The 23,483-nt window shown below is 49.1% G+C and overlaps 1 protein-coding gene across 1 annotated transcript; it reads right to left on the bottom strand.

The window, feature by feature from the left end:
- Positions 1 to 1,017: 1,017 nt before the first annotated feature.
- Positions 1,018 to 14,611, bottom strand: LOC104635188 (keratin, type II cytoskeletal cochleal). The gene is made up of 9 exons (XM_010301911.2): positions 10,335 to 14,611; positions 9,374 to 9,582; positions 6,757 to 6,817; positions 6,174 to 6,269; positions 5,294 to 5,458; positions 5,027 to 5,152; positions 3,574 to 3,794; positions 3,008 to 3,042; positions 1,018 to 2,274 (listed from the first exon to the last, which is right to left on the bottom strand). Exons 1-9 carry the CDS (start codon positions 10,731 to 10,733, stop codon positions 2,105 to 2,107), a joined length of 1,482 nt encoding a protein of 493 aa, XP_010300213.1. The 5' UTR covers positions 10,734 to 14,611; the 3' UTR covers positions 1,018 to 2,104.
- Between the last annotated feature and the right edge of the window lie 8,872 nt (positions 14,612 to 23,483).

Raw genomic sequence — 23,483 nt, 5'->3', positions numbered from 1 at the left:
CCAAAAATTCCATGATCCCTGCTCATCTCTTGTAATGTTAAGAGACACCCATGATTCCTCGCTAAGTATCACAAAGCCACGCAAGTGACAGCAAACAGCGGCATCCCCAAAAACATCTGGGCAATATCTTTCTTCGAGCTCTTCATTTCAATTAACTTCAGGGGATTTTTTATTTTCATTTTGATTTTTTTTGGCTATGAGATAAAAGCCATGAGCTGGGTGTGCCAGGCTGCTGATAACACAGCTCTGCTGGGCACCCTGGATTCCTCTCCTCCCTGCCATTAGTGCCTTGCGCGTAGTAAAACCACACACAGGCTCAGCACCGTACTTGCTCAGTGACCAGGTGCTGGGTTGTGTTGGGCGCTGGAGCGATGGGGGCCAGGTGGCACACAGGTGGGTAAAGCATCCTTCAAGGCCCTGGCAGCCTCATTGCCATCCTCATCCTGGAGGAAACAGCTTTTCTGAGGGACTACAAAAATCTGCCTGGCCCCATCCCCACTGGGGTGATGCCTTCTGCAACAGCAGCTCCAGTGTCTGCCCTGTGAGGGGTGGGAGCAAGCCCAAATCACCCTGGGGTGAGTCCTTCTCGCCCCACGCTGCCCCAAAAGAAGCAGGAATGAGCTGTCCTTGCTGCAGCAAGGCCCAGATTCACCTCTCCAAGCTTCGGCCATCTGCAAGAGAGCTGTCTCCTCCAATGTTTAGCTCCTCTTGGCTCAGCGGAGGAAGCTGGTGCTCGGAGAGAGATTGGTCTCAGTTTCAGTCCTGATCTGGGCTCGAGCTGAAGCCAAGTGCTTGAACAAAACCAGTCCCATCATCCCACTGCCCAAACTGGTAAAATTCACCCAGGAATGAAAGACTGCAACAGCAAACCCTAAATCCTGACCGTGACCACAGTGTGGCACTGCTCCAGGGGACACAGCTAGGAGCAGGCTCTGGAGACAGCAGGAAGGCAACAACACTGGATGCTTTCCTGGGCACCCAGGGCAGCACAGACAAGGAACCCAGCTGGGACTGAAGAAGCATGCAATAGGGAAACTTTATTAATGGCCTCACCACAAGGTCTCAGACCACAAAGGCATAAAAAAACCAAAGATACAGTGCTAGGACATGGCTGAGCATGCAAGACAACAATTCTGTGCAGTTTCTTTGAGTTATTTATCTAACAATTCTTCCTACTGCAGTAACGACCTATTTTTCCCTGGCATGTTTAAGTTGAAGACACATTTTGGCAGGAACAAGTAGTTATTGTAATGATGCATCAACAAAACACACTTTTTCCCTAGCTGTAGTAAAGACACCAGATATCACTAGATATGCTGTGAAATACAGGGTGGTAAACAGAGACACCCAGGGATGGGGAATGTTATCTCCCATTTTAGTGTGCTACTTAGAATTTTAAACAACTTCATATCCCTTAAGCTTTGGGCTTCTTTTAAAGAGAGGGAATGGGTGGGGGACCTTGTTTATGAGTTACTTTGCTATAAAGAAGCTGAAAGTAAATCTCTCTGCATTGCCTTTGGTAAGAAATCAGCTTCATTCAGAGCATTGTTGAATTCCATTTCTGAGCCCACTTCCAAAGAAAATAAGGAGAAACCAAAAACAGTTTCACTGTTCTCTTCTTGGTATACTTTAAGAAAACAAACCCAGGCTGGAATTTTCTAAGGTGTCTAAGGGAATAAAGTCTTCCAAATCACACTAAGTGGGAGATAACCTTGTGGTCTCTTTTGCAAAACCACTGCAGAAATGTGGAATAGCTTGCCACTCAAACGATTGTTTTGCCATTCAAAGGGTGAAATCCAGCCCTGAGCAGGGGGTACCAGGCACACAAGTAACAAAAGTGATACACCGCCTGCTTCCCTGGATAAATTTCACCCTACAGGCTTGAACCTGCTCTCAGTGGAATGGTTCCCACTAAGTTCAACAGTGCAGGATCAAGCCTTAGGCGTGATGTGGCAGGGTCAGGTACTCTGGTCTGTCTTATTCCAATTCATTCATCATTGCAGAAATTTTGCAGCCAATTTGTCCTATAAAAGGCAACAAAACTTTTCTTTCTATGGTTTCCCTCCTCCCATGCAATGGGTACCGCTGATCTCTGTTCCTGTAGTTACTTCCTGATGCTTCTCCTGCTGGACGAGGTTGTGGTGATGGTGTAGGACTTGGAGCCACCCCCAGAGGAGAAGCCGAGCGCCCCACTGCTAAGGCCTCCTCCGATTCCTCCTCCCAGAAATCCACTGGAACTGGCATAGCTACCTCCACCGCTGGAGCTGACCACGGCTGTGGCACAGAGAGAAGCAAACCAAACGTGAGAACCAGGGAGCTTCAAACCTGGTTTAGTACCCTCACAAAAGGGGTGTTTGTGTCTCTCTACAACCTCCTGCAAAACACGGGGCCCAGGATACTAATCTCTTGTTACATTTTGGCACAGAGCATTTATTCCCTGTGCTCAGCCAGATGCATTTGAGGGTTGAGCAGCCCATCTCCTCCTCCATCAGTCTGGCTCAGGACTCCCTGCAGCATGGAGAACCCCATATCAAACAGATCCAGCTCATGTCTTGGTGCACCAAAGAGGCTGTAGGCATGTGCTTCACCAGCTACCGGTGGCAATTAAGTGGATGGAAAGCAGAGCTACTGGTTTAGAGCTGCAGACAGCATCCCGAGGCACCAGCATCTGTCCAGTGTCCGGGCAAGGTGAATTCTCAGTGCTTCCCGAGCTGGAAAGACACCCTCTAATGCCTCCTTGCACTAACTTCCAATCCAGGCAAGGCCTTTTCTCATTAGATCAATATTCCCCCAAATTAAATTTCATACAGATGAATTAGAGACCAAGTCTGCCAACAGCACTATCGACTTCTGTCTTGGGGAGCTCCCATTTCAGCAGGGGGCTAACTGGGTTGCAGAAGGCAGGGCACCATGAGGCTCCTGCCCCCAGACCCAGCTGGTGCCCACCTGCATTTTTCTATAGGCGTATGGCTACGTGTAACTATTATAAATTATAAAATCAACTCACAGATGTTGACGTTGCCAACCCCATCACCAGCCAACCTGTTGGAGAAGAAAAACACAGAGGCAAAAAGGAAGAGGACGGGTTAGACTCTGCATTACTCAGTGTTCCCCCAGGGCCTCGGCGCTGAGGGTGAAGACAATGGCAGTGAGTTATTACTGCTGCTGTAAATAATTCAGACAAGATAAGTGTGCCATCCAGCGCTTTGTTCTGGCCCTACATTTATAAGCGCTATTATCACCCGGGGGGGGCTGAAAGAGCACAGAAGCTCTGTCCTAATTCGATGGGGATTTTAGCCACTAGGAAATTTCCTGCCACAGCATCAAACAGCTGATGGGAAATAACTTTTTTCTTCTTTGCATATTTTCACCAAAAGCATCAATTTTTTCCTAGAACATGCCGGTTTGGCTCTTCAGCCAAAGCATTTTCAGGACCAAAAATCAGTTTAAAATGCAAGGTTTTCTCTTCTGTATTTCCTTGCAGAAATTGGAATTGGGCATTCACAATGTCCTCAAGCAAAGGGAACCCAGGGCTGGACCCTTCCTCACAGAAAACCAACAGGCTGCACCCACCTGCTCTCCTCTCCCTCCAGCAGCTTCCTGTAGGTCGCGATCTCGATGTCCAGGGCCAGCTTGACGTTCATGAGCTCCTGGTACTCACGGAGCTGCCGGGCCATGTCCTGCTTCGCCTTCTGCAGAGCGGCCTCCAGGTCCTCCAGCTTTGCCTTGGCATCTTTCACAGCCAACTCGCCACGTTCCTCGGCTTCGGCAATAGCTGCCTCCAGCTTGGCACGCTGCAGGGACGGAGCAGGGTATGTCAGTGGGCACCTCATCTCCTTGGGGGAGGACGCTACTGCCCATGGGCTTCTGATACGTACTGGCCAGACCCTCTCTGTGTATCTGCAGAGCCCTGGAGCCATCTGCTCAACTTACATCCCTAGAAGTTCATGCCTACACATTTTTTTGGGCACTGGATGGAGATCAGCCTGCAAAGGAAGCTCATCTCATCCCAAGATACATTCTTCTGCAAGACAGACCCTATTTCTCTCCACTGGCTACATTTTCAGAAGACTTTCTTCAGGTGATCCTCAGCTTCTCAGCCCACCCACACCACACACAACAGCACAACACTTAGGGTTAGTGCAAGCTCAGGGTTTCTCTCCTGTTATACCCCAGAGCTTGTTCAGAGCCAGATGGTCTCCAGCAAGCTTTGATGTGAGGCAAGTGTGGACTCGAGCAGACCTGCAGTTAACAAACAATGCAGACCTAACCCAAACGCATCCCTGTGGGGCCACATCAAGCTGGCAGTCTAACGCACCCCTCGACTGTGCCCCCTGCACCTCCGAAAAAGCCCCATGTTTGGCAGGAAGGGCTCACAATGAACACGTGTGCTTTATACCCTCATTCATTATTCAAGGGAGCTGCACTGGGTTACAAGCTCTTTGCTTGTAAGTGTGTGTTGAAGCCTCCCGGCCCTGAAACCAAATAAACACAAATGGATGAATCACAATGGCTTATCTCCAGCTTTGTGCACCCTGGTTATTCACAGCCAGTTTTCAGCCCCAACATGGTCTGAACCACTCACTGGCCTGGCTTTCACCAGCCGTTTGATAAAGTGATAACAGCCCCTGCAGAAAGCAAACAGAACTCCCATACAGCTGAAAAATTCTTTTATGTGCCCAAACATGGTGTTCCCTTCTGCAAAAAGGGAGTGGACAAAGATCCCAGAAGCAGGAGGATACAAGGAATGTGTGTGGCTGGGAGGGAGGCCACACGTGGCCTTGCCCTTTGGAAACAGCTCTGCATCACTCCCCTTCTGTGCTCCGAGGCCGCTGGCAGATTTGTTCTCACCTATAGTTCAGCTGCCTCTCAGCATCACATTGCTCATAACACAGTTCCTCCCTCCAGCAGAACTCACATCTTTTGAGGTGAGCATTGCAGCTGCCCCCAAACACCCGGATCCCTGGCACACTTGTCGCTGTCAAATCCACTGCTCTGCAGCAGGAAAACAAGGGCAGCTCCTCACCTGGGCCTTTGCATTTTCAATTTCACTCTGCAGCCTCTGGATCATGCGGTTTATCTCCGAGATCTCATTCTTCGTATTGCGCAGGTCATCTCCATGTTTCCCAGCAGTGACCTGCAGTGCCTCATACTGTGAGATAAAACAGTATAAGAGAAAAGGATGGAGTCAGGCTGGCAGTCAATTAGCCAACTAAAATATCTCCCACTCATAACACACAGGATACGTGTGCTAGCAGAAGCTGTAACCGCCTTTATCTCTCCCATAACTCACCTTGCTCTGGTACCAGGACTCGGCCTCCGCCCGGCTCCTGTTGGCAATCTCCTCATACTGCGCTTTGACCTCTGCGATGATGCTGTCCAGGTCCAGGTTTCGGTTGTTATCCATAGACAGCACCACAGACGTGTCAGAGATCTGGGCCTGCAGCTCCTGAAGTTCCTGCCAGTTGCATTAAAAACAATACCATTAATCACTGACTTTTAAGGGCCTCTCTTTTGGAAGCCAATTAAAGAGAGAATCTGAGAAGAAAAGGGAAAGGGAGGCAGATGAGAAGAGTTCAATCAAAACATTCATTAATTAGAAGGAAAACAACTGAATCACATCAACCTTGCAAAGCATAAAGTAACAAACAACAGCAGAAATGAGCTACTTCTTATCAGCCACATTTTGACAGCAAGGTTAGTTCACCCCATTCCTGCGATAAGAACCCAGCATGAAATGCTAGTCCAAGGATGCAATGTGTCCAGTTCAATCAAACGCTTATCTTGCAAATAATGGGTAAGATAAAGGTGTCTCGGACAAGGAGTTTTCCTTTCTTTCTCTCACACAGCACACAAGCACCCACCAGCACTGGCTACAATACACTGGGTTTCTTCGTTTTCACACTAATGGCATCAAAAACTAATGCATGTCCCAGCTACGTTTGCAACAAATCCATCTCACACCCCAGATAGGGAGAAATCACTGTGACAATTCACAGGATGTGCACTTCACGTGCAGGCTTATTTCTGCTTATGCAAGGGAAAACTCCATGTGTCCATCACCCTTCTTGTCTCTGGAAACACCACTTTCATTATGTCAGTCAACATTCGCTGTTCTTCACCCACTGGTGGTGCTACACTGCAGCTGCCACAAGCAGCAGGTAGGACCTTACCGCTTCATAGAGAGACCTCAGGAAGTTAATCTCATCCGTCAGCGCATCCACCTTGGCCTCCAGCTCTACTTTGTTCATGTAGGCGGCATCCACATCCTAAAAAAGTGATAATCCATTGAGATTGCCACAGCTTTGATGACTAAGTCCACCCAACCTTTGATGCCTTCAAAAGCAGCCACGAGCCCATCAAGTTCCCCAAACTATCTGCTCTCCACGTCTGTCTGCCCAATGACCCACCACGTCCGAAAAATTATCTACCAGTGTACTAAATATTGCTGGTGTGCAGGATCCTGTATGTTCTGTAGGGTCCCCTAGAACTGTGTTTCCAAGTCCACTGTCAGTTTGGACAGTCAGGGGAGGCCTTAGGAAATGTCTCAAAGAAAGATCTAGCCACAACCTATGATAACCATGGGATCTGGCACCCCTTCCCAGCTTCCTATGAGCCTTTAGCCAGAAATGAGAGCTGTAATTCTGCACCTGCAGGTCTCTAGGTACAGCTGGAGCAGAGTGAGTACAGGGGCAAAAGGGGGAGAAGGGCTGCAAAGATATACAAGCAGTCCCAGCTAATATCCATGGCACGCACCTTCTTGAGCACCACAAACTCGTTCTCTGCTGCCGTGCGCTTGTTGATTTCATCTTCGTATCTGCCAGAAAAAAAAAGAGATTGGTGTGAAGTTAGAGCCTGACTACAAGGAAAAAATGTCACGGTGAAGAGTTACCCCGATTCCCTCCTCTCTCCCTCCATTTCTCTCTTTGAGAACCATCTCGGCAAAGCCTATGACCTCCCCAAGCAAGCCAGCCACAGGTGGACGTTTGCTGTACCACTGCAGCACGTGGATTATTTGCACCAGAGATACCAGCTGTATGCCGCAGTTCCAGGGGTAATGTCTGAATGAGCTGATGCCTGAAAGCTGTTCTGGTCCACACCGCCATGACCACTCACCTGGAAAGCATTTCTCACCCATGCTTTCCCATACTCATCAAAACTCACTGCCCTTAAGAAGATTTCTGCTCCTTATGCTCAGCCACAGACAGCTGCAGAATGGCAGTCTCTGTCCTGAGGCTCTCAGCCCCTTCACTTGCCCCTTGAGAGAGCAAATACAAATGCAGAAGAGATGCAAGCAGACTCAACATATTCCTCTATGCTGATCAAAGCACCTGCTAATGGTACTTTCACTGTGCACTTCCTTATGACAGACATTTGAGAACATTTTGCAGGTGTCAAGCACATGCCACCATCCTGCTAAGAGCTGAGTGTAATTATTCTCATTCTGCACAAAGCAGCTACGCTTCAAAGTCACACAAACTTCTAATATTGGCTACATCCCCTCCTTAGGTGTTCACCTTTAGATGTAATGAGCTAGATCCTCAGCAGATAAAAATCATGTTCCACTGACTTTATGGCAGTTCACTGATTTGCATTCCTTGCAAGCCTGGACCTCAGAGCTTTACACCATTCTATGTAAGCCAACCTGCTGAAACAAACAGCAAGAACCTGCTATATGAATCCTGAAAGTTATCCAAGGACCAGAGAAGGAGGCATTTTCTCTGGCTGTTTTGGAATTGCTGTTGCTGCAGTTAGAACACTGCTCTGTTTATTTACGCAGTCCCTGCATGGCTAGCACTGTAATTTGCCTTCCAAAGCACGAGCTACTTCACTTTCAACAGCTGTCATGTACCTCCCCTTCTGCTGCGCGCTAGAACCTTGCCCATCCACACTGGCATAAATGGATGTTGCCCCTTTTGAGGTCAATAAACTCCATCTGTTGCTGTTGTAGAGCAATACGTGACCTAGAAGTTATGTGACTGTGCTGCGTACACACAGCCCGCAGTGCAGAATGGATAATGAGAGACAGGTAAAAACACTGAATTATGCTAGAACGGTTTGTCAAATTCCTCATTTCCTGGGGGAAGCTCCACCAAACCGGTCAACGAGGTGACAAACCATTCAATATTCTCCATTAACTCCCAAGGTGCCTCGGGGAGCCCAGTGCACCATCACACCTCAGCACGCCCCGCACCAAGCCACGTGGACAGGGCGAACAGCCTGCTCCCTCCTTTGCTTACTTTGAACCACACCCTTAGCCAATGCACTTATGAACAAGGGACCAAATCTCATCCCCTGGAGCCTCGTGCATCTACATCTCCTCCCCTACCCCAGATGTAAACTGAGAATTACTGTGTATATTGGATGCATGAAAAAAAGGCAACAGACACAAAAAGATCTAGTCATGGTTTAGGTATTCTACTTGGAAGATGAGATTTTCTTCACAGAAATGGGGAGAAGCAGGTTCTGAACTCCAGCTACTACAGCCTCGCTCCCTCTGCTGCACTAGCTCCTAATTCTTGTTTCCCTTCTCTTAGCACATACAGGGTTTGGTTTTACACGGACCTGTAAGCCAGAGGACTAAATATGCACCTGTACACCTTGCATTCATGTGACATGCAACTAAAATTAGGACTCTCAATTCCTCTGGGTGTAAACCAGCTCCTTGCTGCTGCCCTCGCAGAGACACAAAGTGCAACCGTGAATGAGCACAGAGCAGAAATAACTGAGCAGGGTTGGGGGAAACATCATTTGCGTGCACCTCTTTTGGAATGACTAGCTATTGACTTTCCCTAAACACACCCCGGGGATTATCAGATCTGTTTGTTTTCAGTTCCTGCTTGATCCAGTTTGCCAGCTCCTTTTCTTTCTTTCTTTCCTTTTTTAATTAAAGGCATTCCCCTGTACAGCTGGGTTGGGCACAGGCTGGGACAAAGGCTACTTTCTTCATGGGACTCCTCCCAAGCGACGCGATTTGGACTGAAAAGTTGCTTAAAAATTGCAGGTCACCTGCTCCGTTACCTGCCCTCAGAACAAGCTGCAGTTCACCCACCGCCTGCCAACCCGCTGAGCTCCCATGGGTACCTACGGACCCAAACCGGCACGTCCAACCCAAAGCACGAAGCCATCCCTGAGGAGGCCCCAAAGTAAAGCCAAGAGGACAGAGCTACTGAAGACCATGCGGGAACAAGGTGTGAGGAACACTGAGCGATCCAGGCAAGAAGAATCCAGGCAGCTTCCCTGGACTAGACACCTAACTCATGGCTGGAATAAATATCTCCCTCCCTAGCAGAAAAGCTGGGGACACCTCTGTCAAGCTACTGACCAACCTGCCAGCTCAACTACAGTGTTGGATGGGAACATTATACATTACTTGGTCTTGAAATCCTCAACAAGATCCTGCATGTTCTTCAGTTCGCCCTCCAAACGCCCTTTGTCATTCAACAACCCATCCAGCTGATGTCGCAGGTTGTTGATGTATGCCTCAAACATGGGAGCAATGTTACTCCGGGCGGTCTTCTGGTCCTGGAGGAGGCTCCATTTGGTCTCCAGCATTTTGTTTTGCTGCTCCAGGAATCGCACCTGGAAAACAACCAAGGGGTCATTTGTGAAAGTGGGAGGAAGGGGGAGCTGGCACTACAGAGTTTGGATCCTGGGGGAAGGACAGGCTGCGGATGGTATCTGAGGAATTTAGATTGCTCATAGGAAGCACCTAAACTCTGCATGGTGATAAAGACCATGAGGAGCACTGCTACTCTGGAGCTTGGCTTATGACTTTAAGGCTTTTATGAATTAAAGATAAGCAGATTCTGCTTGCCTGACACTTGACAGAAGCAATCCACAGAGCTCAAAGTCAGCCAGTTACTCAAACTCCAGGTCTGGATTCCTTGCATTTCGAGGATGCCAGAGCTGAAGTTTACACAGGATCAATTAGTGCAAGACAGTAAAGCCACAGAGGTACAGGGCAGAGCAAACACCACAGCAAGCTCTGACTTATGTCAAGATCTGTTCTACAGGGACAATTCCAAGAGGCCCCCTCCTCCTTGAATTAGGTGTACTCGAGTGCAGATTTGATCTTTAAAGCCTGCACCCACATTATGGGCAATACCAGCTAAATAAAGGGGGTACAGAGCTGACCTAAGCAGGGCAAGACCCTTTACCGATGGCAATGCAAGCAGGGCTTTAATAAGAGTTATTGGATTACAGTAGCCAAATCACACCATGCTCTCAAGGACCTGATCCTGAGCCCATTTGTGAATCCCCCGCTGGGTTAAGCGAGCTTTGGGTCAGACCTGCTTTTAATCACTGTCCACAGAATCTTTCCAACACCTCACCTTGTCAATGAAGGAGGCGAATCTGTTGTTGAGCGTCTTGATTTGCTCCTTCTCCTCCTTGCGCACCCGCTGGATATTGGGGTCAATCTCCAGATTCAGGGGCGTCAGGAGGTTCTGGTTGATGGTGACCTCCTGAATGCCCCCAGGGCTGAGCGCCCCACTGTATCCCATGCCTCCATAGCCGTATCCAGAGCGAATGCTGTAGGAGCTGCCACCTCCAAGGGAGATCCGCTTGTTGGTGGAGCCCAAGTTGTAGAGGCTGGAGCTGCCGAAGCCACCTGCCCTGCCTAAGCCAGCACCCCCTCCTACTCCACGGGTCGAGGAGACGGTGCTGACCCGCACTTGGCTGATCCCTGGGACGGCCACAGAGCGAGAGCTGAAACTCACAGACCGGGACATGGCTGCTCCGAGAGTGTTTTCAGTATCCCCCACCCTTCAAAAGCTCAGGGGAGCTGTGCTGGAGACCAGGAAAGTGAGCGAGTTCTCCTGACTGCTTCTCCTTTTATCCGTTAGAAAAGCTGGGCTTGCCCAAGGGCAAAAGAGGGATCATTTTACTGCCTTGGAGAGCTGGGTGTGCCTGGCTGCCTTCCCACCCTCCGTCAACCTGCTGAATTCGAGCAGGCGAGAAGGGAAGGGCCAGGGAAGGGACAGGACACACCTGGCGCCGTGTCCCCACACTCAGACCTGGCTTTGTTCTGCACCTCCCTTTGCCTCTGCCACATGTGCAGCCGAGGGAGGGAACCACAGGCTCTTCTGGTCCCCCTTGCAGAGGGGTTAGGACAGGTCCGATCCCTGTTTCCTCAAGGCTTCTCCATGCCTTCCCGCTTGCCTAAAGAGATCTTGGATTGAGAAGAGGGGAAATATGCATTGATTTTAAACTCTGTTGCAGAGCAGGTAGCTCCCCTGTGCAACAGCAGAAAGGAGATAAGGGGCCTCAGCTTAGCACCAGGTCCAGCCTAGTTTAATATAAACCAAAACCAGCTGCAGCCTTGGACACACACACACACACTGTACACTGCCAGCAGCACCCAGCGAGTCTGTGCCACGCAGGGGAACGAGGGCGACAGATGAGAGGTGCCGCAGCTAGCCCTGGACACCATGGGTTTGCCTTCTCGCTCCTGTTAGCACTAAAAGAAAGATGGTTTAGGCAGGCTGCACCCTGCATGTGGAAATACCCAATGTGCCAGTCCACGCTCAGGAGGAGACAGGACAGGTTTCTGCTTAAATTTCTGGGCTCCCACCCAGAAGATGCAGAGACAAAAATTAGTTTTATGAGCTTTCTGCATTTTCAAATACCCTTGAAGGGACAGATCTCTTTCCTATCAGGTCGTAAATCCTCCATGATCTTTCAAAGTCTGGCCTGAGCGTGTCACCCTTCAGCTCTTCCCCGTATCAGGACAGCAAGACAGCACTGGCTACATATTCTGGCCACAGCCTATTCAAAATATGTACTTCATTCTTTGCAGGAAGAATACAAAGTGGCTGGAGATACCACCTACTACAAGGAAATTCTCTTTTTGGAAGGAAAGGGGGAGATTAAGCCAGAGACATACGAGGCAAGATTCCTCCCTGCTCAGCAGGCTGCCTCAGCTTCCACCAGCAAAAAAAAAAAAAAAAAAAATATCCATTAAGCGTAAAGCAAACTCGCGTGTTACATACACCCAGCTATACTCGGCCTGATGGCTGATGCAGACAGGTGAGGGTTCATTTCATCGTACACAGCTTGCAACAAGGCAGAAGCCTCTCGCTGCTTTACATAGCTCCAGGTCCTTCCGAGTCCCCAGAGAAAAAAGCAGGCTGCTCTTGCAACAGTTCTGGGGTGTCTTGAGCAGACGGGTTGAATCTGAAAGTCTGATTTAGAGTCCTACAGTCATGCAAGAATAACTCCCACCAAAGTAAGCCCCAGCTGCTGGATCTTATCAGGTTGCATTCCAGCCTCAGCTCCCTTTGTATCAGCAGACAGGGATGTTTTGCACAACACTACATACAAACCATAAAGCAATCCAGCGAGCTGTCAGATAAACTATCATAAAGACAAAGCTGTTCTTAGCAGCCTCGGCAGAAACACCAGTTCAGCAGTAAGACAACTGAACTTCACCCTGGTCTGCACTACGAAGGGCCAGATCAATGAAAAGCCATTTTCTAATCTTTATTACCACTGTGCAGCACCACTGATTTTAGGTAAGGATGAGTCGGTCTTCCATTCGAGGTTCTTTTCTGTACCATGAGCAACCCAGCCAATGCAGGAGAGAGGCAGGAAAGCCTCATTTACCTTGCTGCTATAAGCTCCCTGGCTCCCAGTGTTGCAGCTTAGTAACAGCTCAGCTTAGATCCCTTATTACAACCCATCCTGCGAAGTGAACATTCCCCGTTTAAATCCCCAGTTTCAAGTCAGGTTAAGTCACAGCAGGATCCAGCAATCCAGAGATGTCACAAGCAGAGTTTGCTTGTGTTGTTGGGATGCCATGGTAACACTGCATAGTTTTACAAACACACGGACTGGTAAATACTTCCAAGCCCATGCGAATGACCCCAGAGATTCAGGTTTGATAACACAGAAGACACTGCAAGGACTGGTTAAACACCCTCTTGGGGAAGTGAATGCTTTGACATTGTGACTGTGCTTGGTGTCACGACAAGCCAGCCCAGTCCCTGCACACTCAGAAACAGCCTGCTGCCATGCACCCACACTCACAAAGCCGATGAAAGAGTCACAAATGATAAATCCCTCCATAAACCGTTGGGAAAATGAACCAAGCTCTCAATTCCAGCCCAGAAAGCGAGAAAAAAAAAAAAAAATCAAATATGGTCACGTCCTAATGGAAGAGGAAGAAATCTTTGCAGGAGAGCAAAATTGTGTGTTAAGAACACGTTATTATGCTGATCGATGTCGGACTGTTGTTTCCACATCTTCTGTCGATATCCCATGGGCTTTCTCTCGCTGTGTGTTTAGAGCACAATGTTGGGATTGAAAGCTATCTGGAGCAGGCAGCGCCCTTAGGTTTTGTGTTTGCACAGTGCAGTCCTAGTTTGCAATTACTACTCCAAAGTGCTCCAGCAGTGAGTCATAAATTAATCAGTGTCCTAACAACAAACAGTGTTTTGGTGGTCTCATGATTGGGGTATCACAAGAGCACGATGGGGCACTCATGGGGCTGTCAGAATGACACTGTCAAGCTGTTATTCCTGCTAACAGCACCCAAAAGTAATACCAACACAGCAGCACTTACACTGATGCCTGCAGCCATAAAACTGCCGTGCTGAAGATTCCCCTCTGCGCTGCGATCACAGCTCCTCCTTTGAGGATCTAAGTAACCTCATTAATAAAAATTTCCTGTTCATTAACAATTCCTGTGAATATAGAAAGATTGCTCCAAGAGGGAACTTGTTCTTTTACTGTCCCAAATGCAGGCGCCGTATGTCAACAACCTGATGCACAAATGAGCCACATTAGGATGAGGTGACTACTTATCATGAAATTTTATTGATTTGTTTAATCCTACTTCCTGTGTCACTCAGGCTATAAAGCTCTATATAATGACGCAGGTCTCCAGCCTAGTGCCTCAACGACAGGAAAGTGGCTTTTCCAGAAAGGCGACGTCTGGCTGATTTGAAGGTTTCATTTGTTCCAAAGGTTGGGACCTTGGTACAGTTCATTGCCTGGCAACAAGAACTCTCCTGCTGTAACTCAGGGCCTTCTGTCTAAATTGAAATTATTTCATTGATGGCTTTAGCTTCCTGCCCCTGCCCACTTCTGAAGCACTTAAACGGCTCTCTGGAACCTGGTATGATTCCCCTAGTAAAGTTAAGTCACCACCCTCTTAGCCTTACATGGGGATGGGCTGAAATCCTCACGTATTTCATAAACAACTGGCTTTTCTGGGGACTTGAAATCACTTCCGTGGCCTCTCTCTGCTCCAGTGCCCTTGGCACACGGATCAGTATTGTTCGCACTGCAACTTCATGCAGTTTTACACAGGGAAACAGCATTTTGCTCTCCACTCCTACGGTCGTGCAGCTCTAACAGCCTCAGGCCTTGATCAGTGCTTGAGGCTGGTATGATGGGTCTCACCTAAACTACGCCGTGTCTTCCAACTACACCTCTCCTTCTTGCAACAAAGCAGAGCAAGCCTCAGTATTAACGGGGGCATCACGGGACCCACAGGAACAGCTGGAGGCAGCTCGCCCAGGGTGACACAGCCAGCTGCTGTAGACCAGAGCCAGCTCCGAGTTAATAACAAGGCTTCCAGCAAGGTCCTGTCCCTCCAGGAGCTGCATCTCACCTTTCCTCCTCCCTCTGCCTGCTCCACTGAGGCTGGGAAGCCCTTGGCTCGGTTCCTTGCTGCCTGGCCACTCCTGGGAAGCTGCCTGCTGCTAGTTGTGTAATCCACCGCTGAGAAACACCTCCTCGAGCTCAGAATTGGCCACTCTCATCCTGTTAGCTGAAACAAACGAAAAAAAGCATCAGTCTAAACCCAGAGGTGTTCAGCTAACAGCACAAAACCACTCGCCAGCACCTCCAGGAGCAACATGGACCCCAAAAAGAGTTGCTACCGCTGGAGTCTCCCCTCTCCAGCATTTCCCAGCTGCTCGGTACAGTGATGTAGCTCCCCTGCCCACAGATCGAGCCCTGTGTGTCTCCTGTCCTGTTTGCAGAAGGAGTGTTTACACCACACGCTGCAGCTGCTGCAATGGGAACTTCTGCTCGTTGCCACGAGCTCCTGGACAAACAAGCAAACCCAGCCCACGCAGACGGGCTGCAGGATCCTTCCCAGGACACAGCATGAGGTGGGCCACCAGCTCTTCAGGAAAGATTTCTGTGTCTGACACATGGCAGAAGCATTCAAGCTATGGACCTTCCCCTCCTGCAGCCTATTTTACATGCACCTAAAGCTGTTTTCTTTCCCCTCTCCTCCAAACTACAAGATTGTATGATTACAAGAAATCATGAAGGAATAACTATAAATATAGTTATAATTATGTATAATCATAATTACATGGATAATTTTTACATGAAAGTTGAGAGTCACTCCCACAGCTAAAGCCTTAAGGAAAAAACAAACAAACAAACAAATTAAAGCTCTACATTTCTCAGAGCCGAGGTGAAATTGCCGGTTCTGGCAATGCTGGGCTTAGTTTTTCTGGAAACGGCATGTCTCAGAAGAAACTGGAAAAATCCACGTTCTGTCCCCACAAAAATCACACGTGACTTTTGAGCCTGGCCTGTTGAATCTGTTGGTCTGTTCAAGTTCCTAACAGTAGATCTCATCTAACCTCCATGGCTCCTCACATGGCACAGAGCAGGCAAGCCGGGTCAGATCAGTGGCCATTTATCTTGAGCCAGTAGTACAGGCTGGCCAGCCCCAAAATGCAGGGCAGTTACAAAGCGATCCTTCCTCTGGCCATATTTCTCCAGCCTCCAGCTGTTTAACTTGTCCCAAGTTGGAGGTTGCATCCTGACCAGCACGTTTAACTGCTGTTGACGGTCCTCTCTCCCCATTATTGGTCCACTCGGTTAAACTCATCCCTGCTCGCTAGAGCCTGCGGCAATGGATTGCATGTGGCATGAGAAGATCGTCCTGTGTTCCTGTTTTAATTAACTCAATTGTAAACTAACGTGCCCCATTCAGAGCTGATGGAAACCATAAGGACATTTTGCTGCAGTCAAGGGACCACCTCCAGTTTAGAGGAGCTGAAATATGATGACTGCAACAGTACGCAGCATTATTACCAGAGCTTGCAGGCCTGATTTGTGCCTAGGTTAAAGCATAATGCGGCGAAGTGAATGGAGCAAAGAAGGAGAGAAAAGATAAAGCACAGTCATAAATGAAAAATGCTCTTATCAAACTTTTGTCTCATCTGACGCAGCTTGGGCGGAGTCAATGGCACCATGCCACTTCACACCAACTGATCCTCCATCTCCACATCCAGGAAGGATTAAGGTCTTACTTCCCCCAAAATACTAAGCATGCAACATGGCAGCCATCCTAATTTGCCCGTGTTTGTACCGCCCTTGGCGCAACATAATTGTTGACAACGACTGGGTTTCTTAATAGCTACCACAACACAAATAACCATCTTCACCCTGGTGACTACATGGGAACAAAGCTGCTCCACAGCCTCTGGCCCCAGTTACAAATTCCAAGATCTTTTGCAAAATCAAAGCTGTGCAAACAGATCTCTTGCCCAATAAATGCTCCTAAGGAATAAAAACAACAAAGAAAAACAGAGAACTGTATGTGGTGTTTTAGAGATAAACTGTCCTGCTGGCAGGAAGTACGTGGGAGAAGCAGGAGTAAAACCCGTATCACCTCCCTCCGCTCCCTACGCACGGAGTGACATGTTACCAAACACCTGGCTTCGAAAACTCATTGGAATCTTCAGGCCATTGGATTGCAAAAACTCCATCAGATTCAGTGTAAACCATCCTCCTGCTACAGAGGGTGGTTTGTACCAGCCAGGGTTTCCAGGGATGGTTTCTCCTGGACAAGCACCAGGGATGTCCACAGCAGGGATGTTTTCCATCCACAACTGCAGGAATTTAACACATTCAACTTGTAAAAATTGGACCTTGCAGGATCTACCCAAAACAGCTCAACCTGCGAACGCACGAACAGTTTTACAAAAGCCAGAGAAGCAGAAAAGCAAAGGCGGAGGGGCTAAACCCAAGAGGTGTAGGACCTCCTCCCAGATGAGTCACTATCAGAAGAGAAGGGCAAAAAAAATTCAGACGATTAATTTGTTACAAGTATTTTATTACAGCTATAATCACTGCGCTGAGATGGCTATCTCTGCTTACAGAAGGGCCAATTCAGCTCTCAAGGAGACAAGGGTTTTTTCCAACAGCTGCAAACAGAGGAAATACAGAAACAAGGAGAACCACGCTCCCAAGATCTGGGCTTCAGTACTTCCCACCTGTCTGCTGTTGCACCAGCCCAGTATTTTATCTCAGCATTTATATCTCAGCCAGCAAGACACACTGCTCCAGCACCCAGCTTTTAATCCAAATGTAACAGAGTTGGAAGCTTCCAAATGAAAGCCAAAAGGGAGGCGCGACCCACTCCTTTCCTCTGGTCTTCTCCCAGCTTGGGACTTGGTATCAGGTTTTACAGTATGAGCAAAGGGCAAGATTGCAGCCTTGGACCTGATGGAGAGCCAAGCCCTGGGTGCTGATGGCAGCAGAGGGTGTGGTATGTCTGTGTCAGGCACCATCATAATCAATACACTCAACAATGACAATAATAATTGTAATTATAATTATCTTGCACCTGCCCACACTGCCTATGACATGACTCTTTCCAGGCCTGTGGGAGGGAAGATCAGGTCCAGCATTGCATGCAGCTGGGGCTACCCAAGGCCATGCCTGCTGCTCAGAGAAACCTCCTCCAGCCTAGCACCCAACTGCCTCCTCCCTACACCCGCCAGCACCCCAAAGCACCCCCAGCCATCAGCTCCACTCACGGCAGGTTTCCATGTGACACGAGGACAGCGTGGGAGAGGAGAGAGGCTTGGCAGGAAAAGGAGAAGAGGAAAAACAGTGCCAAAAGTGAGAAGGGCTCTCCACAATGCTGAGGATGCTTCCTTCCCGTGTCCCGCAGCTCCTCAGTGCAGGAGAAGAGCTTCACCCGGTATGAAAAAAGGCGTAAGGGCCCTTCGAGGCAGGACTGAGCCTCCAGCTCCCAGTGTTCATCAGGCATGAATCAGTTGCACAGAATTTGACCCCAGGAGTTAAAAATCAGGATGAATCAGATCTGGTACCAGATTTAAGAGGGATTACAGACTCGCTCCTGGGCTTAGTACCAGCATGGCCCTGACACATGCACACACGTGGGGTTGCGTGGGGCTGTTGCAATGGCACATGCAGCTCAGCCATGCCACGTCATAATCGTCCTTGCAAAGCCGCGACCGAGCGAAGCAAACAGGCGATTCCTCCCTCCGCCTCAAGCTGCTGACTTGGGCCTGTGCCTGCGCTGCGTGCACACTACGAACCTGTTGAGCTACGCTACAGGGCACACTGTTTGGTGCCAAAATTTCCCTTGCAGACACGTCGGGACAGCAAGCGGCTCCCGACCGCATGCTGCACTGCTTAGAGGAGGCTCCAGGATTTAACTGGCCCCTGGGGGCAACCCAGCACTAAAACCATGCACACAACTGCCCCTTTACAGTAATTCAAGCACTGACCAGGAGCAGAGCGGGCTGTGCCCTGCAGCTCTCTGCCCATGCTGCAGAGGCGTTCGGTTGCATCATTTGGGAAGCATGCAGCACGACAAACTGCCCCAGGAAAGCTGTGGTGAGGTGTAGGCGTGGCTGAACGCCCGCTGTGCATTTATTCCAGAAAGGTGTTTTGGTGGCACAAGGCGAAAAGTGAAAGACTGAGCTCCAATTCACATAAGTGGCTGGGGAAAAAATAAACTCAGACCTTTTGCCTGATGATTCGGGCACGTGGCCTCCAAAAAGCACAGGCACAAGGCAGCCGCAAGTGAGGGGGCATAGAGGCACTGGTTCTGCAGCACAAGGAGCTCCCACCCTGATCTTTGTGGGATCCCACAGCAAATCATCCCTTGAGCGGCGTCACCATCCCTTCTCCCATTCCCACTCTCACCAAGTCCCTGCTGCTAGCTTGTGGCTCCCACCTGATGACAAAGGCAGTGGGAACCCAAATCCCTGTTCTCGTAAGGGAACAGAACATCCTCAAATACATCTCACCTCCTGTACATCCCTTACGTTTCTGGGCTCACTCTCGCTACACTGATTTTTAAGAGAGAAGCTGCTGCAGGCTGTGATTGCTCTGATCAGCCACCAATCCCCACCTTGATCTGTTTCTGCAATTGACAATGCAAACGTCCACCTTCTAACTATCACCTTGATGTCTTAGGTCTTTTTTCCTCCAAAAAAACAGATCCCAGTGCATTTTAGCCTCAGAACCTGCACATTGCAAAACAGGCAGACGGCCTCATAAATATCCATGCAACCTCATTAAGAGCTAAAGGTTCACAGTACCCACTAAAACACAATATGATCATTATTTATGCTGTAAACCATGTGAGAATGACACACAATGCAGAAACAAAATGCCTAATTAAAAGTGACACAAGAGCACAGAGCCAGATTGTAATCAGAGTGGTGGATACTGGGTGCTGTCTAAAAGGAATGAAGTCATTTGCTCAAGTGTGGATTGAGAAACACTGAGCAGTAAATCCTCACATTGTGTGTCTCATTTATGCTCTTTTTACAAGCGGGGACGTTGAGAAAGAAGAAGCCATTTGCCAAAGTAACAGGACAGGTTATTAGAAAGGGAGCTGCAGCCTTTAGGCTCCCAGCGTAGCTGAAAAGAGTGGGCTCAAAGAGTGGCCGACACAAGGACAAGAGGGGATGACGGACAGCTGAGAACACACAGAGATTCACAAACTTTGGGACTTCAATGGAGAAAAGCAAGCAGCGGTTTCCAAGATGAAGACGAGTCCCTTTATTTGGGAGATGATAGGATGCGGCTGCCTGGGGGAGATCTAGCGCCCAGCAGCTGCTTCCCCAGCCGTAGGCACGGCCGGTATCACCCAGCCTCTTTGTACAGCGGGAAGGGAAGAGCCTGCAGCACCCCAGCAGAAACAAGTGATGTCACCACCACTTAATTAGTCCTACTTTTTTTTTTTCAATACCTGAAATTTCCTGGAAACTATGTGAACAAAAGCACAGCAGATGGGTTGGAAACCTTCCTGAGCATGAAGCAGATGTGGGCACGTCCCGTCCTGCCTTCCAAACCCTTCCATAAATTCTTTGCAAGTGACGTCTATTTTGGGGGAAGTGATTTAGACGGCAGAATTTTAGCTACTCGCTGTTTCACCCAGAAATCAAAAAGGAGGAAGGAGGGAAGGGGGCTGGCAGGTGGAAGGGGATGTGGATGGCTCTGGGCAGGCACATAAAGGAATGAAAGGAGGAGGTGAGAATGGGAATGTGACACTACAAGGATGGATGAGCATGGAAAGAAGGAATAAGTGAGAGAGAAGGAAAGAGCAGGGATGGAGTAGAGCTAGTGAAGGCCACAGAGCTGCCCCCAACCATCCCCCAAACCAGGGTCCACAAAGACCCACAGTCTGGGGTAAAATTCTCCTGTCCCCAACCATCCCCCAAACCAGGGTCCACAAAGACCCACAGTCTGGGGTAAAATTCTCCTGTCCCCAGTCACCATGCCCTGATCCCAGCGTGGGCAGGGTGGCTACAGCGCTTCCCCGAGTGCCCACCCGCTATCCCCCAGGGTTGGGAAGGGTCAGGTGAGGAGAGCAACAGCAAACCACATGCGTGCCCAAATTAGCATGCAGCCCTGTGGTCACTGGCGTGTTCCTGGCTGTCCTGCCACAGCACCGGTCTGGGCATGCCTCCAGCCCAGCCCAGCACCTTCCCTCCCCACTGGGCACTGCAGAGATGGGCTGAGAAAGAGCTGAGCTACAGCATCTCTGCAGTCTCAAGCCCCTTACCACAAACCCAGCTCTGGGCAGCACTGCTGGCCTGTGACCCCTATAATCAACCTATCTCCAGCCTATGCCACAGAGCAGGTAAATGCCTCTCCTGTCACAGGATGAGGGCCAGCAGCCAATTTTCACAAAAGCAAACCAAACATTTAACAAAATAGGCCCTCCTTTTTTTTTTTTTTTTAACCTGGGATGAACTCGGTGGACTGAATCTGGCTCTGTGGAACCAGGAACCTGCAGCTGCTCTGCCTTGTCCTACCTGTGGCCACAGTATCAGCCATTCCCCTGCGATGCGTCATTTGGTTTAACATGCACGGTTCTCACTCCAGACGCTCCTCGCGTGCCTGATGAGGCTTAAATAAGTCCTGCTGACCCACTCATTACCTCCGTGGCTCTCTGCATCCCTCAGCCCCGTCTCTGTCTTGCTTAACCTTAATCATTCAGATTCCTTGGGGCAAATGCTGATTCGTTGTTTATGCTTCATACATTACCCATACTTAATAAACAGCAATTACTTATGGAACCTTGACAAATAAATCATTCTACTATGTGTATACATATTGAGCCAATAACACTAAAAGGTGATATTTCCAGATGGCCAGGATAAATCTCTGTGTATCAAGGGAGGGGTGACAAGACACTCTACATTTGCCTGCAAAGGTTTAAGCACCCCCAAGCCACCCTGTGATGATTTAAGCCACTTTGTGCCCATCCCCAAGCCTCAACCTACCAAACAACCACACTGCAAAATCGAAGCAACACATTGCCTTGCTCCAGACACATCCAGAACGGGAGATCCCGGGACCACTCAGCATCTTTGGATGGCGACGACTCCATCCGAATGGATCCGGAGACAAGCTAGACCAGGCTGCAAGGGCACAGGCAGCAACACTATGGGAACAGGAGGACACAGCAGTTTAGCTGGAGGTGACCGGACCCTTCATCGCATCTTCCAGAGTCTTCTCCACCTTGTTCCCACCCTCCTCTTGTCCCCAAGATTTTTTAGCTTGTTTTGCTGTGTAGCCAAGGAGGCTGGTGCCAAATCTTAAAGCCCAGTTTTGGAGACCAGCCCATTCCAAATTGAACCAAATACCTGGCCGAGGAGGAGCATCGAGAACATCAGCAGGAAGGGAAGAAACACCCTGACTCAGCACTGCCTCTCCCACAGGGCAGGGAAGACAGCAAGGGAGAGAAACACGTAGCAAGGCTTTGGCTGCCACTGCATAAAGCAGCCTTCTCTTCTCCATCCTTGAAAAGACAGCGTGGGGTGACAGGTTTCTGCACCTGCCATACCAAAGAGCAGTATCATTTCAGCATCGCAACGGAGCAATGCCCCGGCTAGACTGAAATTAGGGCCCCCCTAGGACCCAGCACCACGAGCAGCAGTGTTTCCCCTTAATGGGGCAAACTTGGATCCCCACCTCACCCCTCTGCCTAGCAGGTGGGACAAGAGGAGCTTCAGCCTTGGCCCCTAGAAAGGAGAGGTTAGAGAGCCGGTTAATCCTCTCTCTGCAAGCTCTTCCCACACATTCTCACATCACGTGCCAGCAGAGATGACCACTTACAAACACTTTCCTTAGAGGGTTATTGAAAATTATACCCATCCTCCTGGAAGGAGGCAGGACTTTGAAAAGCCTTGCTCATCTCAGAGTAGAGTGGCCCCAGTGCTCCCCCTGAAAAATGGCTTTCCACCCTGCCCTTCCCAAGCATTAAAGGCAGCTTTAATCCTAAGCCATCGTCCTTCCACATCTTTCTTTGGCAGAATGATTCTGCCCTCACCTCCAGCACCTAACAGAGAGGATGCGGGATATAGTACATGATGCTATGCAGAACCAGGACTCAAAAGGCACCAAGCAACAAATTACAATTAAATCTCATCATCGAGAGAGGGGTTTCTGCCATTCTGCACTGGGAGATGCCACTTCAGCCAAACTGGATATCCTCATAGGCTGGATCCAGTGTTAGAAATTTCATTTCAAGAAAAAACAAAAAGGGGGCTGGGGAGAATGGAGAGAAAGAACTGATACTTAGAGGAGAAAGGATTAGGGATTGATACTCAGGCAGATGTGGTTGTGATGGGATGACCAACAGTGCTTTCTCTGCAGCAGTGCTCCCCTGGGATCTTGCCAAACATAATCGTGCAATATCCCGCCTAGCTCAGTGCTCCCAGCCGCTAGGAAGCTGAACTGGCCTAATTTCACCTCTATCTTCTTCCCTCAGAGCCATTCCCTCGGGAGCCATCACAACTGCCCTCAGTACCAGATGAAGCAAAAAACCTGCCAGGTGACCCCATGACCTGATGCTAATCAGGAACACTGATGTGCCTGCAACCGCAAAGCCACAAACGAGCAGCCCATGATGAGACAGATAATCTCACCTCACTTTGCAAGAGCCATGAGCTTTGTCATTTCCCAGCCACAAATTTTGGGTTAATCCTTAAAATACACCATCAGGATTAAACTGAAAAGTCCTGACAGGGATCCGTTGAGTGAGGGACCTGGCATTCAAATGGATCAAATCCGGGGAAACATTTTCCCTGGAAAGGGTGAGCATGCCACGTGAAAGAACATCAGTTTTGGGAAAATATTGAAACTACGCTTGAAGAAATGGTTAACCCTACTGGAACAGGTCATCTTCCTTCTGAAGTCCTTTTTAAGACAGAAACTACTACATCATCAGATAT

This window comes from Balearica regulorum, chromosome 29, assembly GCF_011004875.1.
Source record: "Balearica regulorum gibbericeps isolate bBalReg1 chromosome 29, bBalReg1.pri, whole genome shotgun sequence".
Taxonomy (NCBI): Eukaryota; Metazoa; Chordata; class Aves; order Gruiformes; family Gruidae; genus Balearica; species Balearica regulorum.
This window is presented reverse-complemented; position numbering and strand designations above follow the sequence as displayed.

Coding starts and splice junctions, on each gene's coding strand:
- LOC104635188 (XM_010301911.2), bottom strand. CDS start 10,733: ATGTCCCGGTCTGTGAGTTTCAGCTCTCGCTCTGTGGCCGTCCCAGGG. Junction 3,795..5,026: donor TTGAAAATGCAAAGGCCCAG/GTGAGGAGCTGC, acceptor CCGTCCCTGCAG/CGTGCCAAGCTGGAGGCAGC. Junction 2,275..3,007: donor GGTTGGCAACGTCAACATCT/GTGAGTTGATTT, acceptor TCTGTGCCACAG/CCGTGGTCAGCTCCAGCGGT.